General features: G+C 35.2%; 1 protein-coding gene across 1 annotated transcript; it reads right to left on the reverse strand.

Annotated features, from left to right (window-relative positions):
* Positions 1 to 10,350: 10,350 nt before the first annotated feature.
* LOC107829235 (uncharacterized) lies at positions 10,351 to 14,297 on the reverse strand. The gene is made up of 7 exons (XM_016656715.2): positions 14,037 to 14,297; positions 12,757 to 12,856; positions 12,537 to 12,657; positions 12,322 to 12,443; positions 10,966 to 11,087; positions 10,718 to 10,877; positions 10,351 to 10,649 (listed from the first exon to the last, which is right to left on the reverse strand). Exons 1-7 carry the CDS (start codon positions 14,161 to 14,163, stop codon positions 10,535 to 10,537), a joined length of 867 nt encoding a protein of 288 aa, XP_016512201.1. The 5' UTR covers positions 14,164 to 14,297; the 3' UTR covers positions 10,351 to 10,534.
* Positions 14,298 to 17,343: the final 3,046 nt, after the last annotated feature.

The following is a 17,343-nucleotide window of genomic DNA, read 5'->3' on the forward strand; positions in this document are numbered from 1 at the left end:
CTTGGGTGCTTGATGCTGAAATTCATCTTGATGCGATGGTTCTGGCAGACACCATCAAAGACAAAAATCAAGCATCAAACCAAGACCGTGTAAAAGCAATAATATTCCTACGCCATCATCTTGATGAGGGCCTGAAAATGGAATATCTTACCGTTAAAGATCCAGTCATACTGTGAAATAATTTGAAAGATAGATATGACCACCTGAAGATGGTCGTTCTTCCACATGCACGATATGATTGGACTCATCTAAGGCTACAAGATTTTAAATCTATCAGTAAGTATAATTCTGCTATGTTCAGAATTATTTTCCAATTGAAGTTATGTCGTGATAATATTACTAATCATGATATGTTGGAGAAAACTTTCACCACTTTTCATGCCTCGAATATGCTCCTGCAGCAGCAATATCGAGATATGGGATTTAAAAAGTATTCTGAACTTATCTCACATCTTCTTATAGCCGAGTAACATAATGGGCTATTAATGAAAAATCATGAAAGTCGACCTGCTGGTTCTTGTCCATTCCCTGAAGTGAATGAGACGAACTTCCACCAGGCTAAACGTGGAAAAGGTCGTGGCCCCAGTCGTGGTGATGGTCGTGGTCGGGAAAGAAACTCTAATCATGGTAATAATAATGCACCAAAAAACACTCCTCACCACCAGCAGTGGAAAAGGAATGAACAAAAGCATGAAGCGGTGCAAGCACCAAATGCAGAAAATGCATGCTATAGATGTGGAGAAAAAGGGCACTGGTCACGTACCTGTCGTACGCCAAAGCACCTAGTTGAGCTTTATCAAACCTCCCTAAAGAAGACAGAGAAAAATGCTGAAGCAAATTTTATTTCTGAAGATAATTTAGACTTCATGCATTTGGATGTAACTGATTACCTTGCACTCCCAGAAGGAGAAACAAGTCATGTAATCGGTGATGAATCTATAGAAATGTAAATATTTTAATTTTTGTTGTTTGTAATAGATAGTATGGTTATATAATTGTTGTACATAAAGAAAAAACTATGATTTGATAATGATGTTTACTATAATATATCTTATTTATGTCATTTTGAAGAATATGGATAATATTATTAGATCAACTTAAACTCTAGCAGAGTTTGCAAGAAATATACAACCACCAGAAGTAGTTATATTTTATATATCTCATTGTAATTATATTTTGTTAACCATCAGAAGTGGTATATGTTTATGATCACCATAAGTGATAATTTAGGCTTTCTATGGTTACAATTGAAGATAATCTACATAAATATTCTCTATATTAAATGCACGCCTTGATTTGCTCCTGAAGTAGTAAATATTTTAAAAGGGGTTGAGGCATCACAATTTGATGTGATTAATGCACATTCAGATAATTATGTTCGATTTCCTGAAGGATGAGAATTTTTGATAATATTAATCCATTCCCTGAAGTGAATATGACAATACTAATAAGTCGGGTAAATATGAACGCGCTCTTGATGTGAATACATTATAATTCACCTCCAGAAGAGTTAATATAATTGAGAGAATATATACTCAATATTTCGTATTTTAAATTTGCTCCTGAAGAAGTAACACAATTGAAATTGCCTCCTGAAGTGGAAAAATATTATGAAGAGGAGTTTTCGTATGCTTAAACAATTGTTTTACATTGTTTATTTGATTATGATTTTCTCTCATGACACCAGTAGTGTTGGAGCAATATTTGATAGTACAAAATATATCAACAACTCCTGAAGAGCTAAATGTTTGCCTAAAGAATACATGACACCAGTAGTGCCAGATAAATATTAGATTGTGGATAATAAATGAAGCTCTCGAAGAGCTTATATACAAATATGTCATTCATATTATATGATTATGGTCAAAACATATGTTATAGTAGACCTGAAGTTTACTAATACAAATGGCTATCATATTGAAACTACAAATGATTGGAAGATTGATAATATTCATGCTTCCACAATCACAGGAGGTAAAATAATATGTATGTAAGAAGTTACCCGCCTTATTATTTAATTTGTATTATATCATGTATCACAGTAAAGCAGAAGTTTACTAAAGCAAAAGTTTATGCCACAGTAAACCAGAAGTTTACTAAGAGATAGCACATGACATGATAAACTTGAAGTTTTCATTTGCCATTTTTAAATGAGCTATTTGAGAATTCAGATAAGCATATACTAAAGAACTAGAAGATTCTTCAGGAATTCTCATGTGTTGCTTGTTCTCATAATGAATTGATTATACCAGCTAAAGTTGGGACTAAGACCCCTGATTCTGAAATATATAAAAGGTGAATATGGGCATGTTCACCTATTATGTGAACCACTTATAGGTGCATATATGAGATGCTTACATGTGTAATTATTGTCAACCTGCAGTTTGGCATTTTGAATTGTTTTTCCCGATTAAGAGCATAATTTTCAGATTATGAAATCAAGACAGTTCAGCTTGATATTGCTGGTTTATATCCAAGCTGGTTTAGCATTGAATACCTCCTATTAATGGGTAAACCTTTGCTTACGAGAACAAAGTTTCATGTGTTGGTCTAAGATTTTCTAAATTGCATATAGCAGCACTTGTATGCATCAGATCAACAATATATGATAAGTCCTCCCTTCACAATTGGTTTAGGATCAGAAACCAAATATTTTTACTATCTTTTGTTGTGTGATATATGATTAATTTCTCTACCATAATACACAAAGATATGTTTCCCAAAGATGATTGGGGATATATGTTAGTTTTTCTAACATTTGGGGGATGAAATAAACAGTTCAAAAATATGTTATATGAATCGAATTATCATGATCCTCACTTAGACGATAAAGTCGAATGCCAGAAGCATTTGTTGATCCAAAATTAAATATCATATTTCAGCTGCAAATGCTCCTATTAAAATTAAAGTCCCTGAAGGATAGAGTTTACTGTACGCATGAAGCGTGGTAGACCAATCGGTTCTAAAGGTAACAATCCTTGAAAAATAGTAGGAGCTAATGATCATAATGAGGAGGAAATAAGTTCTAGAAGAGCCCACGACATAACATTTCATGAAACTCCCGAAAAAGTTCAGGTACCTGAAAATAAAGAAAGTGATGAGATCTCCACAAGTTATGTCGCTTCGGAACTGACACAAAATGATCGTCGACGATATATTTAATACAATATAGTGCCCAATATTGTAAAAGATTGTGAGGATCGGACTAGCAGTCCAGACACTTGAAGATGTCATACCATTTAGATATAAGTCTTAACCTATATGACTTATTTGGCTAAATCTATAAGAAGATCCTTGAAGGATTGAAAATGCCCGAAGTATATAATTCAAAGTCTTGAGAAATATACTCGATCAAATTATAAAGATCTTTGTACGGTATAAAGTAATCTGTGTGCGTGTGGTATAATCGCCTCAGTAAATATTTGCTGAAAAAAAGTTACATAAATTATGTTATTTGTCCATGTATTTTTATAAAAAAATGTCATCAAAATTTGTTACAGTTGCTGTTTATGTTGGTGACATAAATCTTATTGGAACTCCGAAAGAGCTCCAAGAGGGTCTTAAAAATACTTTTACATGGAAAAAGTGTACCCATTAAGTACACCAATGAATATTCAATCACTTGAAGTGAATAAGGATCCGTTACAACCTCTAGAAGAGGATGAAGAGCTCCTTGGTCCTGAAATACTCTATCTCGGTGTAGATGGTGCACTTATTTATCTTGCTAATGCTAACAAAACTGGTGCAGATCATATTGGTAATTCAAATGCAGGTTATTTATCCGATACCCATAAAGCTCGATTTCAAACCGGCAAGCAGAGAGTGCATATGATTGAGATCAGTGATTCATTCGAGAAACATGTGGGTTAGAATGTGATAAAAGACCCACAATATTATACGGAGACAATGTTTCATGTATAGCACTATTAAAGGGAGGATTTATAAAAGGAGATAGAACGAAAAACATTTCACCAGAATTATTCTACATACATGATCTTCAGGAAAATTGTGACATTGGTGTACATCAAATTAGTTCAAGTGACAATCCAACAGATTGTCTTTACCAACATCAATTTTTGAGAATATGGTATACAAGATTGGAATGCGGAGATTTAAATATTTGAAAAAGGTTTTCTTCGGGGGGAGAAAAATGCGCGTTGTACTCTTTTTCCCTTACTAAGGTTTTTCCCACAGAGTTTTCCTTATAAGGTTTTTAATGAGGCAGCCAGTAATGCGTATTACTAAATATGTGTATTCTTTTTCCTTCACTAGGATTTTTTCCCACGTGATTTTTCCTAGTAAGGTTTTAATGAGGCACATTATCTTTTAATGAAAATCCAAGGGGGAGTGTTATAAATATATTATATTATGGATGTTCATTTAGTACTCCGTTGTAAATAAGCTTCCTGAAGAAGCTTATCCATATGGGACTCCACCGTAAATATATTTATCTATTTAAGTACTCTATTTGAAATAAGCTTCCTGAAGAAGCTTATCACTTCGATACCCGATTATGGATAAACATTACTCCCGGTAGAAGATTATCCATACCGGGTATAATAAGTTTATCCTTTCAGTACCCAATTATGGATAAACATTATACCTGGTAGAAGATTATCCATACCGAGTATAATAAGCTTATCCTTTCAGTACTCAGTTATGGATAAATATTATCTCCGGTAGAAGATTATCCATTCTGGGTATAATAAGCTTATCCTTTCAGTACCTAGTTATGGATAAACATTACTCCCGGTAGAAGATTATCCATATCGGGTATAATAAGCTTATCATTTCAGTACTCCGATACGGATAAACATTGCTCTCAGTAAAAGATTATCCATATCTGGTATAGTAGCAGCTTACACAGTAGCTTCCTTTCTTCTATAAATAGAAGAGATTTCAGTTCATTATGTACATCAGTTTGAATTCGAATAATATATCAGTTTCTCTATACTTGTCTTTACTTATTGTCTTTATTTTATAACACGTTATCAGCACGAGACTCTGCCATCTCGAGCAAATATTTTGAAAGTATCTGAGGTAAGAACTTTCTTTTCCTAAATAATGTCAAATCTTTCTAAACTTGAATTTGTAGCCCTGGATATATCGGGCAAATGCTACATGTCTTGGGTGCTTGATGCTGAAATTCATCTTGATGCGATGGTTCTGGCAGACACCATCAAAGACAAAAATCAAGCATCAAACCAAGACCGTGTAAAAGCAATAATATTCCTACGCCATCATCTTGATGAGGGCCTGAAAATGGAATATCTTACCGTTAAAGATCCAGTCATACTGTGAAATAATTTGAAAGATAGATATGACCACCTGAAGATGGTCGTTCTTCCACATGCACGATATGATTGGACTCATCTAAGGCTACAAGATTTTAAATCTATCAGTAAGTATAATTCTGCTATGTTCAGAATTATTTTCCAATTGAAGTTATGTCGTGATAATATTACTAATCATGATATGTTGGAGAAAACTTTCACCACTTTTCATGCCTCGAATATGCTCCTGCAGCAGCAATATCGAGATATGGGATTTAAAAAGTATTCTGAACTTATCTCACATCTTCTTATAGCCGAGCAACATAATGGGCTATTAATGAAAAATCATGAAAGCCGACCTACTGGTTCTTGTCCATTCCCTAAAGTGAATGAGACGAACTTCCACTAGGCTAAACGTGGAAAAGGTCGTGGCCCCAGTCGTGGTCGGGAAAAAAACTCTAATCATGATAATAATAATGCACCAAAGAACACTCCTCACCACCAACAGTGGAAAAGGAAGGAACAAAAGCATGAAGCGGTGCAAGCACCAAATGCAGAAAATGCATGCTATAGATGTGGAGAAAAAGGGCACTGGTCACGTACCTGTCGTACGCCAAAGCACCTGGTTGAGCTTTATCAAACCTCCCTAAAGAAGACAGAGAAAAATGCTGAAGCAAATTTTATTTCTGAAGATAATTTAGACTTCATGCATTTGGATGTAACTGATTACCTTGCACTCCCAGAAGGAGAAACAAGTCATGTAATCGGTGATGAATCTATAGAAATGTAAATATTTTAATTTTTGTTGTTTGTAATAGATAGTATGGTTATATAATTGTTGTACATAAAGAAAAAATTATGATTTGATAATGATGTTTACTATAATATATCTTATTTATGTCATTTTGAAGAATATGGATAATATTATTAGATCAACTTAAACTCTAGCAGAGTTTGCAAGAAATATACAACCACCAGAAGTAGTTATATTTCATATATCTCATTGTAATTATATTTTGTTAACCACCAGAAGTGGTATATGTCTATGATCACCATAAGTGATAATTTGGGCTTTCTATGGTTACAATTGAAGATAAACTACATAAATATTCTCTATATTAAATGCACGCCTTGATTTGCTCCTGAAGTAGTAAATATTTTAAAAGAGGTTGAGGCATCACAATTTGATGTGATTAATGCGCATTCTGATAATTATGTTCGATTTCCTGAAGGATGAGAATTTTTGATAATATTAATTCATTCCCTAAAGTGAATATGACAATACTAATAAGTCGGGTAAATATGAACGCGCTCTTGATGTGAATACATTATAATTCACCTCCAGAAAAGTTAATATAATTGAGAGAATATATACTCAATATTTCGTATTTTAAATTTGCTCCTGAAGAAGTAACATAATTGAAATTGCCTCCTGAAGTGGAAAAATATTATGAAGAGGAGTTTTCGTGTGCTTAAACAATTGTTTAACATTGTTTATTTGATTGTGATTTTCTCTCATGACACCAGCAGTGTCTGAGCAATATTTGATAGTACAAAATGTATCAACAACTCCTGAAGAGCTAAATGTTTGCCTAAAGAATACATGACACCAGTAGTGTCAGATAAATATTAGATTGTGGATAATAAATGAAGGCTCTCGAAGAGCTTATATACAAATATGTCATTCATATTATATGATTATGGTCAAAACATATGTTGTAGTAAACTTGAAGTTTACTAATACAAATGACTATCATATTGAGACTACAAATGATTGGAAGATTGATAATCTTCATGTTTCCACAATCATAGGGGGTAAAATAATATGTATGTAAGAAGTTACCCGCCTTATTCTTTAATTTGTACTATATCATGTATCACAGTAAACCAGAAGTTTACCAAAGCAAAAGTTTATGCCATAGTAAACCAGAAGTTTACTAAGAGATATCACATGACATGATAAACTTAAATGAGTTATTTGAGAATTCAGATAAGCATATACTAAAGAACTAGAAGATTCTTCAGGAATTCTCATGTGTTGCTTGTTCTCATAATGAATTGATTATACCAGCTAAAGTTGGGACTAAGACCCCTGATTCTGAAATATATAAAAGGTGAATATGGGCCCGTTCACCTATCATGTGAACCACTTATAGGTGCATATATGAGATGGTTATATGTGTAATGATTGTCAACCTGTAGTTTGGCATTTTGAATTACTTTTCTCGATTAAGAGCATAATTTTCAGATTATGAAATCAAGACAGTTCATCTTGATAATGCTGGTTTATATCCAAGCTGGTTTAGCATTGAATACCTCCTATTAATGGCTAAACCATTGCTTATGAGAACAAAGCTTCATGTGTTGGTCTAAGATTTTCTAAATTGCATATAGCAGCACTTGTATGCATCAGATCAACAATATATGATAAGTCCTCCCTTCACAATTGGTTTAGGATCAGAAACCAAATATTTTTACTATCTTTTGATGTGTGGTATATGATTAATTTCTCTACCATAATACATAAAGATATGTTTCCCAAAGATGATTGGGGATATATGTTAGTTTTTCTAATATTTGGGGGATGGAATAAACAGTTGAAAAATATGCTATATGAATCGAATTATCATGATCCTCACTTAGACGATAATTCAAGTCGAATGCCAAAAGCATTTGCTTATCCAAAATTAAATATCATATTTCAGCTGCAAATGCTCCTATTAAAATTAAAGTCCCTGAAGGATAGAGTTTACTGTACGCATGAAGCGTGGTAGACCAATCGGTTCTAAAGGTAACAATCCTTGAAAAATAGTAGGAGCTAATGATCAAAATGATCATAATAAGTTCTAGAAGATCCCACGACATAACATTTCATGAAACTCCCGAAAAAGTTCAGGTACCTGAAAATAAAGAAAGTGATGAGATCTCCACAAGTTATGTCGTTTCGGAATTGACACAAAATGATCGTCGACGATATATTTAATACAATATAGTGCACAATATTGTAAAAGATTGTGAGGATCGTACTAGCAGTCCAAACACTTGAAGATGTCATACCATTTAGATATAAGTCTTAACCTATATGACTTATTTGGCTAAATCTATATGAAGATCCTTGAAGGATTGAAAATGCCTGAAGCATATAATTCAAAGTCTTGAGAAATGTACTCGATCAAATTATAAAGTTCTTTGTACGGTTTAAAGCAATCTGTGCGCGTGTGGTATAATCGCCTCAGTAAATATTTGCTGAAAGAAAGTCACATAAATTATGTTATTTGTCCATGTATTTTTATAAAGAAAATGTCATCAAAATTTGTTACACTTGCTGTTTATGTTGGTGACATAAATCTTATTAGAACTCCGGAAGAGCTCCAAAAGGGTCTTAAAAATACTTTTACATGGACAAAGTGTACCCATTAAGTACACCAATGAATATTCAATCACTTAAAGTGAATAAGGATCCGTTACAACCTCTAGAAGAGGATGAAGAGCTCCTTGGTCCTGAAATACCCTATCTCGGTGTAGATGGTGCACTTATTTATCTTGCTAATGCTAACAAAACTGGTGCAGATCGTATTGGTAATGCAGATGCTGGTTATTTATCCGATACCCATAAAGCTCGATTGCAAACCGGCAAGCAGGGAGTGCATATGATTGAGATCAGTGATTCATTCGAGAAACATGTGAGTTGGAATGTGATAAAAGACCCACAATATTATACGGAGACAATGTTTCATGTATAGCACTATTAAATGGAGGATTTATAAAAGGAGATAGAACGAAGAACATTTCACCAGAATTATTCTACATACATGATCTTCAGGAAAATTGTGACATTGGTGTGCATCAAATTAGTTCAAGTGACAATCCAACAGATTGTCTTTACCAACATCAATTTTTGAGAATATAGTATACAAGATTGGAATGCGGAGACTCAAATATTTGAAATAAGGTTTTCTTCAGGGGGAGAAAAATGCGCGCTGTACTCTTTTTCCCTTACTAAGTTTTTTCCCACAGAGTTTTCCTTATAAGGTTTTTAATGAGGCAGCCAGCAATGCGTATTACTAAATATGTGTACTCTTTTTCCTTCACTAGGATTTTTTCCCACGTGATTTTTCCTAGTAAGGTTTTAATGAGGCACATTATCTTTTAATGAACATCCAAGGGGGAGTGTTATAAATATATTATATTATGGATGTTCATTTAGTACTCCGTTGTAAATAAGCTTCCTGAATAAGCTTATCCATATGGGACTCCACCGTAAATATGTTTATCTATTTAAGTACTCTATTGGAAATAAGCTTCCTGAAGAAGCTTATCACTTCGATACCCGATTATGGATAAACATTACCCCCGGTAGAAGATTATCCATACCTGGTATAATAAGTTTATCCTTTCAGTACCCAGTTATGGATAAACATTATACCCGATAGAAGATTATCCATACCGAGTATAATAAGCTTATCCTTTCAGTACCCAGTTATGGATAAATATTATCCCCGGTAGAAGATTATCCATACCGGGTATAATAAGCTTATCCTTTCAGTACCCAATTATGGATAAACATTACCCCCGGTAGAAGATTATCCATATCGGGTATAATAAGCTTATCCTTTCAGTACTCCGTTATGGATAAACATTGCTCTCAGTAGAAGATTATCCATATCTGGTATAGTAGCAGCTTACACATCAACTTCCTTTCTTCTATAAATAGAAGAGATTTCAATTCATTATGTACATCAGTTTGAATTCGAATAATATATCAGTTTCTCTCTATACTTGTCTTTACTTTAGTCTTTATTTTATAAGAGACAGAAAATTTTTATTACCACTACTTAGCATAAACTAGTTTAAAGGTTAAATGGTTCGTTCACCTTACTTCATATGAGTCAGGTCTCATTTTCTATTTTCTTCTTCTTTTTCAGTATTGATTCTTATGTGTTCTTTTTGCCTCGTGGTTTGATGGCTTTGCAACAAAATCGGGATCACCAATCTGACCATTGCACGTTTGATTCAAGTAACCAACAACTAATGACTGATTTATGCTGCTAGCAAGGCTCACGGCCAAGACATAATCTACATGCCACAAAACTTCTTTTATACATTAACATGTGACTTGTATACACTGATAAAAAGTATGAACCTTTCCTTCCGGTGCACAAGAAAGAACCAGATTAATTGATCTAGAGACTTGTTTTAGCCTTCCTTTCTGTTTACAGTAAAATAAAAGAGTTTCTGTCAATGAAATGCAAGCACTCCCTTCAACGTGATTCCTCAACTGGGACACTTGAATAAGTACAAGTGTAACTCTCCACTTCTGCTCCATTTTCTTTTGCTTTACTCCAAGATATTCTCCAGCTTTGATATAAACTGATCCTGTGGGAGAGTGAAATCGGATCATGTAATGACAGTGCAAGCTGAAAGGGGGGGGGAGACAACTGTACCTATTTGTTTCAGTGTCCCTTTTGGCAAGCATTAATGTCAAGAAGACAGGCACCATTGCAGCACATAAATGTTTGAGCGTGTGGCCACTGACGATGTGATGAGTCCAGTTGTAGATTGGCCTATCCGCTGCTTCTTCAATCTTAGCTAAAAGATAAAATCCTGCATTATGCAGAAAAATCTCTTTTTATATAGGCACAAAGTGCTGCAGGAACAAGGTCACAGAACCCAGAGAAGAAGAAACTCATACCTGCAGCCCACAACCAATAAGTGGAATGAGTGTACATTGGAGGTAACAAGATAGCCATGACTGGGATGGCTAGGCACGGTACAAACTGAACTACTGCATAAGGACGGAGATCCTCAAAGAACCTTCAGAAGGAAAATGTACAATCACAAAGCTGTTTTAGCTGAAAAAGCCAAATGATGATCAAGAGAAATAACAGTAATTAATTATGGATCTAGACCATCCACCCCCCTCTAGCACCCTTAAAAAATGAAAATGCAAGAAAAAGCAAAAACACATCCAATATGTTATACTTTCTTATAAATCAAAACCAGCACTCAATATTGGAAAGTCTGCTCAAAGAAGCTCAATAATCTTTGTAATCCTAGCTCCAGCCTGCTGCAAAGCTGAAACTAAAGGAAGATAGCTGGTTCCTCTTAAAGACACTTCCCTGGGCTCTATAGTCCTATAATCGGTAAGGACAACACAATCGCAAGAGTAGATAGGAAATAGTATTGACATTGAGTCCAGAAAGAGTTTACATGACAGAGTTTGGAAGGGTCGTTCAATTTTTTGGAAAGCTGGCAGAGGCTAAGGAGGTGAAGGGAGGAGTAGATTCTCTCTTATGGGAAGCGAGAAAAGCAGGTAAATTTTCAGTAAGGTAATGCTATAATGTCCCGACATCTCAGTTACGAGGGAACTTGGAAATAGATATTGAAAAGTAAACTTCTGAAAGTGGCTTGCTCTACTTGAATAATCACGTATAAACTATTGAAAAGGAGCTTCAGTATGTGCAGTAGATATTTACATGTGCAAAAGCTTGATGAGAACTTTAGGCATCTCATTTTGCATTGTTCTTTCAAGTGGAAGCTATGGTGTTTGTTTATGAACCTTTTTGGTGTCACAATGGGTGATGCCTAAGGATGTTAAAGGCACTACACATCATAAGGATATCATTGAAAGAAACATGGATGACAGTACCCATATGCATTCTATGGATTATCTAGAAAGGAAATACAAGTGCTTTGAAGGAAGATCTTAAGCTAAATTAAGTGTAAAATATAGAACAATAAAGATGATTTTGACACTGCTGAATTTTGTAACTTTTTACATACTTGGTAGGCTAGTAATATGTTACTTTGTAATTGCCAATACCCACTTGGTGTCCTTTGAGAGAAAAATAATTGTCTAACTTATCTAGAAAGAAAGAAAAGAAAAGAAAGAAGAGAGAAAAAAAGGAGAGGACCCAAAGAGCATATATCCAGGGAAACACTTTGCGTTTCTTCCACTATTCCTGCTTCTTTTTTCTTTTAGAAGAAATTAATGGTGGGAGTGGGGAGGGTAGGAGTTTATTAGTAACTGTAGAAAATAGAAGCTTACCTCCAATACATGATACTAATTACACCAGCCAGAAGCAATGGAATGAGAGACAAAGTTCCCTTTCTTTCATCTATTCTTTCAATAATAAAGATAGCAACGATAGAAGTAAATGCCACAGTCATCTGCAAAGTTAGAGAGTATAAAAAAACAAGCACACAAAAGAAATTTGAGTTAATAACAGCTTGCACTTAACAGTAAATATTTAAATAACTTACTGGCAATCTATCCCACACAAGAGTAGCATCATTTGGGTTGAGATGATAGTATGAGGACCCAAAAGCAACGGCTGCCACACCAATATAGAAACATGTCCAACCCCAAAGCTCTCCTTGCAAGCTTTTGAAGCACATATCAATTGGAATTAGTTTGAAGTACTGGACATATAAACTCTAAAGCCTTAACCATACGTAGAGCAGATATTTGTAAACAGTTTACCTCAGCTTGAAATAGTTACCGTGGTGACAAAGTACAAGACCTATTAGACCGATCACAAGGAAAGGGAAATTCGAAACCACATTCAGTGCGTTGGGAATCCCTGCAAAAGAAAAATAAGGCATGAAAAATTGCAGCAGCAAATTCCAAAGGCAGCATATACCACCCAGTAACCAATCAAAATGAACAGCTGACATGAAAACAGAACTGGCAAAACTGACTTCAGAATACAAGATAAATCTGATTTTACGTATTATGCAATCTAAACTAAAGGTAATGAAGGGGTAAAATGTAAAGCAAGTTTACTGCTATTATCCGAATTATATCTTTGATTAGTCGATTAATAGTAATTTATCCTGTTACCTTTTTGACTAACTCTTAAACGTTTAAGGCGAGAGCAAGATACTTAATTCTTGTACGTGAGTACTAAACTTTTCAAATTCACTATGCTCTTCCACAGCCATATGAATGTGCAAAAACCAATTTCCAGATAGGAGGAGCTAACACTTTACTTAAGCGAAAATCAGAGACGGAACATTCAGCATATAACAGAGAGAACACAAGCAATCTGCTGCTTGCTCTGTCCTCATGAGTATCTGCTGAAAACCATCTACAATTTGTTGTTCTTATTTTTCTCTAAACTTAGTTTAATCATATTGTCACAAGCTAATCTCAGAACTCTCAACTCCCACTGAGAAAATCATCATAACCATCATCCCTTCGACGTGTGAATGGATCAGAATGGCTATAGGTAGTAAAGAGTAAAGATTAAAACAGATGTAGGACTAATTGACAAAAATACAAATGTCATTGGCATTCAACATACAGAAGTAACTAAAGTTAAAACAACTTGCATACAGGTACCGAAATACACCCAGTGTGGAGCTCGAGGCAAGGTATGGGTTCAGCCGAACCCAGTAGTTTTAGTCCAAAGTCCAAACCTTGTATTTTTATTAAGAAATCCACTAAATATATACAAAAATTAAATTCAGAAACTAGTTATTAACACGTGATGTCCGCTATCCTAAATTTAGAACCTATAAAGTTCAAATCTTGGCTCCGCCTCAGCAACATGAGCTAATATTTTGCTATAAAACAAATTAATTTAACCATATTAGCACATTGAATATAAGTTCAATACTCTGGAGCAACAGTGAACCGACACTTAAAGCAACAAAAACCGGTTCATGAATCATGACCTGTAACAATATCGCAAATTGAAAGCTAAAGATCCAAATTTTAAAGAAAGAAAAAACATAGATTAATATTGAATATGCGTATACCCAAAAACTGGCGTTGATCAGCAAAATTATGATATTCTTGAGACTGAGGAATTGCTGGAGTAACAATCATTAGCACTATGAAGCAGAAGATTGCAACTACCCATGCCCACACAGTTCTCTTCCTCATTTTTTTTGCGTTCGCGTGCCCTAATTGTGATGAAGCTCAAGTTCTGCCCAGAGAAGACTTCGATTTTCAGGTGATCTTTTTTCAACGGAAGGAAACTTACCCGCTAAGTCGTTTGATTTTCAGAAACGGGTATACTTCGGCTTTAACTAAGGGCATATAAAATGTTTAGCGACTGGAAAAATATTTTCCTCAAAATATATTATGTAAATTAGTACTAATGTTGACAAATCATATAGCATATTGATTAAATTTTAAAGTATTGATTTTTTATAATAAATATAAATATTAGGTGGTGTGCTATAAAATTAAATGTAAAAGATATTAGCAATATGTTGTGGAAGATTCGTCTTGCTTACAGCAAAAGTCATTGTATTAAACATTTAGGACTTAAATTTTCTACTAAGCTTTGTGTTATACTCAATAATCACGAGTGCATATAAGTAATATTGGTTTTAATAATTTCATAGAAAAATTAAGAAGATATTAACTGAAAACATATAATAGATTAAACACTAAATTTTGCATGTAGGAAAATATTTTGTTGGACACTATTTTTTGAATAAAGTCATCACTGAAAAACATTTTAAACAAAATATTTTATAACAAAAATAGGAGAAATAACCTTTTTTCATTTACACATATCTTAACGATGTATCTACATTACTTGTTCAATCAATATTTGCGAAAACAAATATCAACCATTAACATAAGGATTCATCAAAATTTCAATGTAATAAACTGTCAAATTGCTAACTCTTTATTGGTCGAAATCTGACTGCTACGGTCGATCCAACCGACATCTCGTCCAAGCGGCGAGGCAGCAAAAGACGACATGGTTTATTCCAAATCTCGTACTCACAATACCCACCAAGTCAAAAAACAACGTTCAAGGGACGACAAAGGCGGACGTAGTATGAAAGAGTATCAAACCAAGCACATAGAAAAGATTACTTTAACTATATATATATATATATATATATATATATATATATATATGGGAGAAAACCTTCTGAAAAGGGAGGTTGCTTCTCTCTATCTTTCCTCTCCTCTGTAACTTCATAGTAGAAGGAAGAACAAAGCAATCTCCAAGAGAATATGTAAAATGGTTTCCTCCATTGATTAATGGAAGACAAAATGAAAAGTATCAATAAGATTGATTATCTCCATCTCATCTTATGCATTAATTTTCGATTAGTTTATAGATCTGGAGTTTATTATGTTTAACTAAGATTTACCCCTTCATTGTTTCTATTGATTTAATCGAAAAGGTTTCAATATTTTTTTGGTCAAACAATTTGGCGTCGTCTGTGGGGATTTCTTAGTGAAATTTCCTAGTCTCTTCCAGATCAAAAATCGAAAACATGATTACCCACCGAAAGAGCGCTAAGGCAAAGCCCAACCCAAGAAGAGCAAAAGCACAACATAGAAGGGGAAAGAGAGCTGAATACGGCCATCGAATTTAGAAATCATCGCCCCATCAACCATTGAAATGCCAGGCAAAACGAGCAACGTCATAAATCCACCCTCATTCACTGACTCATCGAATCGGGGTAAGAAAAAATATCATTTTGACTCACCTTCTGCTCTTTGCTCAAACAGGAACACAAGCGCCACGCAGGCGAGCGAGCAAAGAAACATCTCAACCGGAGAATGGGAAACTACTACAAAACAACCAAAATATCGCCCACCTAACAATCCAACTTCTAGAAAATGACGCCCCTTAAGTTGTACCCTCTCTCCCTCACTTAGGAGTTGCCCCAATAGGGTTTTCCCGGGAACTTAGGAACCGAGTCGACGAGGGAGACATCCCCAAGTTCAAAGTATAATTCATCGTCCCGCCCGCCAATGACATCTCCAGACCGGAAAGCGAAAAGATTAGACAAGGAAACTCCAATGTATGCACGAAACGAACGTGAGCAAAACAGCAACGTTTCATACTCTCCAACATTACACTCTTCGATGCAAACAAAATCAAGCGAACTGGGACTCACCCAAGAAGGCAGAGGTCGAGCAGTACTGGGACTCCCCTAGAGGATACCCAATTCTCCAAAAAAACTGGGACTAATGACGGGTTAATATTTCGACAAAAGTTCAAAATAACACCCTTTAAGGCCAAGGGCCTTCGCCAAAGAGAAGAGTTCGACCTCGATCGAACAATGACGGGTTAACATTTCGACGAAAGTTCAAAATAACACCCTTAAAGGCCAAGCACCTTCGCCAAATAGAAGAGTTCGACCTCGATCGAACAATGACGGGTTAATATTTCGACGAAAGCTTGAAATAACACCCTAAAGGCCAAGGGCCTTCACCAAAAAGAAGAGTACGACCTCGATCGAACAACGACGGGTTAACATTTCGACGAAAGTTAGAAATAACACCCTTAAAGGCCAAGGGCCTTCGGCAAAGAGAAGAGTTCGACCTCGATCGAACAACGACGGGTTAATATTTCGACGAAAGTTCGAGTAACACCCAAAAGGCCAAGGGCCTTCACCAAAAAGAAGAGTTCGACCTCGATCGAATGACGACGGGGTAATATTTCGATGAAAGTTTGAAATAACACCTTTAAAGGCCAAGGACCTTCGCCAAAGAGAAGAGTTCGACCTCGATCGAACAACGACTGGTTAACATTTAGATGAAAGTTCTCATAACACCCTCACCAAAAAGAAGAGTTCGACCTCAATCGAACAACGGCGGGTTAATATTTCGACGAAAGTTCGAAATAACACCCTTAAGGCCAAGGGCCTTCGCCAAAAGAGATAAGTTCGACCTCGATCGAACAACGACGGGTTAATATTTTGACGAAAGTTCGAAATAACACCCTTAAGGCCAAAGGCCTTCGCCGAAAAGAAGAAGTTCGACCTCGATCGAACAATGACAAGGTAATACTTTGACAAATGTTCGAAATCACGCCCTTGAGGCCAAAAGCCATCGCGAAAGAGAAAGTTCGAAATATTCCTAAGGTCAAGGGCCATCAGAAAAGAGAAAGGGAAAGAAAGAGGGACTCACGACGGGATAATACTTTGATATATGCCCAAAAGTAACATCCCTACGGCTAAGGTCGTTATAAAAAAAAGAATTTGATACCATTCGGACTATGATGGGATAGCATCTCGACACATGTTCAAAAACACCATCCCGCCAGCGAAATCAGTCATTAAGATCCTATTCAACCCGAATGGC

Source organism: Nicotiana tabacum, chromosome 7, assembly GCF_000715075.1.
Source record: "Nicotiana tabacum cultivar K326 chromosome 7, ASM71507v2, whole genome shotgun sequence".
Lineage (NCBI taxonomy): Eukaryota > Viridiplantae > Streptophyta > Magnoliopsida > Solanales > Solanaceae > Nicotiana > Nicotiana tabacum.

Excerpts from the sequence above, each read along its gene's own strand:
- LOC107829235 (XM_016656715.2), bottom strand. The coding sequence starts at position 14,163 with ATGAGGAAGAGAACTGTGTGGGCATGGGTAGTTGCAATCTTCTGCTTC. Across the intron at positions 12,857-14,036 it reads TGATCAACGCCAGTTTTTGG|GGATTCCCAACGCACTGAAT; the intron begins GTATACGCATAT and ends TTTCTTTTGCAG. Across the intron at positions 11,088-12,321 it reads ATTAGTATCATGTATTGGAG|GTTCTTTGAGGATCTCCGTC; the intron begins GTAAGCTTCTAT and ends TTCCTTCTGAAG.